Genomic DNA, 2,569 nt, shown 5'->3' with positions numbered 1-2,569 from the left:
GTGGTTGGCGGGTGCTCTGATGCGGTTTGCTTCTTCTTTCTTATCAAGCATCTATCGTCCTCCCCTTCTTTTTTTTGTTTGTTACTCTCTTGTAACACCTCTAATCTTCTGGCGCTCATATTATGAGCTTATGCAGTTGCGAGCGCCGTAAAACCTCTACTAAAACAATAAAACAAATGGCTGGTGTTGTTTCGATGTGTTTCTCTTTACTCAAACAAACAAACAATCTGTAACAATCATCCACAATCTCTCACAATTGCCCCCTCCCCCCCAACCCCATCATCCACAATCTCTCACAATCGCCCCCTCCCCAACTCCATCATCCACAATCTCTCACAATCTCCTCTCACAATCACCTCCCAATCCTTTTTCGGACAGCATGGAGAAGCTGCTCCTCTCCGTCCCGTCTTGCACGATGAGAGGCATCCCTCCGGAGGCGATGTCGGCCATGATGTCTGGCATGAGCGCGATGTCCAGCCGCCCCAAGCCCCGCCCCAAGCCCATCGTGGTACAGCCCGTGAAGACACCCCCACCACCACCACCCACGACGGCCCAACCACCGCCACCCCCACCACCGACTTCATCAGCTCCTGAGACGCGACCACCGCCACCCCCTCCACAACCGAAGACGCCCGCTGCGACAACACAACCCCCTACAACAACAACGACAACTACAACTACAACAACGACGACAACCACCACCACTGAGGCACCATTTGAAGGGGAACCCATACAGATGCCCAACTTCACGAAGCTTGTGACCCACCCCAAGTACCCTGAGATGGTTCAGATGGCTTCCATGTTTGAGATAGACATCCCCAGCGTAGCGGCACTCAGCTTAAAGGTAACAAAAAACTCCCCAAAAACAAAATGTGTGGGTGGTTGGCGGGTGCTCTCGTGTGGTTTGCTTCTTCTTTCCTATCAAACATCTATCATCCTTATCTCCCCTTCTTCTTTTTTATGTTTGTTACTCTCTTGTAACACATCTAATCTTCTGGCGCTCATATGACCTTATGCAGTTGCGAGCGCCGAAAAGACCTCTACTAAAACTCAACTAAAAGAGAAAATGGGAGTTATTGTGATGAAATCAGGCTCTCGTCAAAATAATGAAATCGAAGTAACAGGTATTTTTCCCCAGCTAGATTGAGGCATTTGTTATTGAATTATTGTTTTTTGACTCAACACCATTTATGTCCATATAAAAGCACATTTCCATGTGAATTTTACCTAAAAAAGTTGATTAAAGGCATAGAATACGTACATTTTGAGTTTTTAAGGTCAACTTATCTAACTTTTGCGGCCATTTTCTCGCTAATTTCTCTCAAGAACCATGAGACCCCCACCTCTTTCAATCGCAAATATCTCGACTTCTTTTCAAGATAGATGGACATTTTTTCACTGAAAGCAAAGCAAGTAAAATCTCTACTAAAACTGAAATAGATAAACAAACAAATATATAGATAAACAAATACATAAATTAACAAACAAATAACCTCCAGTCTGTTGGAGAGCCACTGGGAAAAACAGAAAAACAATAAACTGTATGTTATAAAACCCAAACTGAAACAACGAAATCCTTCGGACCTCTCCTGAAGAGACAAAGTCATTTTTACTCGATTGTGCATCGGACACACGGCCCTGACCCACAAATACCTCCTACAGGGAGATGAGAAGCCGTTCTGTGTCGGATGCGACACAGATTTTACCATTAGACACATCTTAACCGAATGTCTAGACTTTGGAGAGATCCGAAGGAAATATTATAATGCAAGAAATTGCAAGACATTTTTTCCGTCGTTGGTCCCAACAGAATTTTGAATTTTATGAAGGCCATTGGCCTTTATGGCAACTTGTAAAGTGAAACAATATTGTTAGAAAATTTTATTGTTATTTATAAGAGTTATTTTAAATATATTTACACAGAATTTTAAATATTTTAACGTTTTAAAATCTAATAGTTGACCAACCGTACAGTGAACTGTTGCGAATGCAACCAACTTGTGTTTCGCGCACTCATATGACCTTATGCAGTTGCGAGCGCCGTAAAACCCTGTACTAAATTTTTTTTTTAAACAACGAACAAATATAGATAAACAAACACAAACAATTGTCCCTGTCCACTGTTGCAGGACCAGATGAAATACATCCACAATCTCTCTCCAGAAATTAAATATGTATTTTCTTTACTCGAACAAGCTAACAGATTAACAAACGAACAAACAAATAGATAAACAAACACAAACGATAGTTCCTCTCCGCTGTTGCAGGACCAGATGAAATAGAATCTACAACCTCCCTCCAGATTATTAAGGAGATGTACTTTTCTTCCCTCAAATAGACAAACTAAAAAACAATCAAATCGATAAACAAACGAATATGTAGATAAACTAACGAATATATACAATCGAATATATAGATAAACTAACGAATATATAGATAAACAAACAAATATATAGGTATACAATCTAACGAATATATAGATAAACAAACAATCAAATATATTGATAAACAAACAAATATATGGATAAACGAACAAATATATAAATAAACGATCAAATATATAGATAAA

The 2,569-nt window shown here is 40.0% G+C and overlaps 1 protein-coding gene across 1 annotated transcript in view; it reads left to right on the top strand.

The window, feature by feature from the left end:
* Positions 1 to 378: 378 nt before the first annotated feature.
* The window catches only part of LOC101858313 (solute carrier organic anion transporter family member 4C1), a gene marked incomplete at its 5' end in the record, with an annotated part of 23,959 nt that continues 21,768 nt past the window's right edge, over positions 379 to 2,569 (top strand). Inside the window, 1 exon segment of the mRNA XM_013080181.2 lies at positions 379 to 844. Within this exon segment, the coding sequence (XP_012935635.1) occupies positions 379 to 844 (466 nt within the window).

This window comes from Aplysia californica, unplaced genomic scaffold (assembly GCF_000002075.1).
Source record: "Aplysia californica isolate F4 #8 unplaced genomic scaffold, AplCal3.0 scaffold00001, whole genome shotgun sequence".
NCBI lineage: Eukaryota > Metazoa > Mollusca > Gastropoda > Aplysiida > Aplysiidae > Aplysia > Aplysia californica.
The sequence above is the reverse complement of the archived record's forward strand: the minus strand, read 5'-3'. Positions and strand labels throughout refer to the sequence as shown.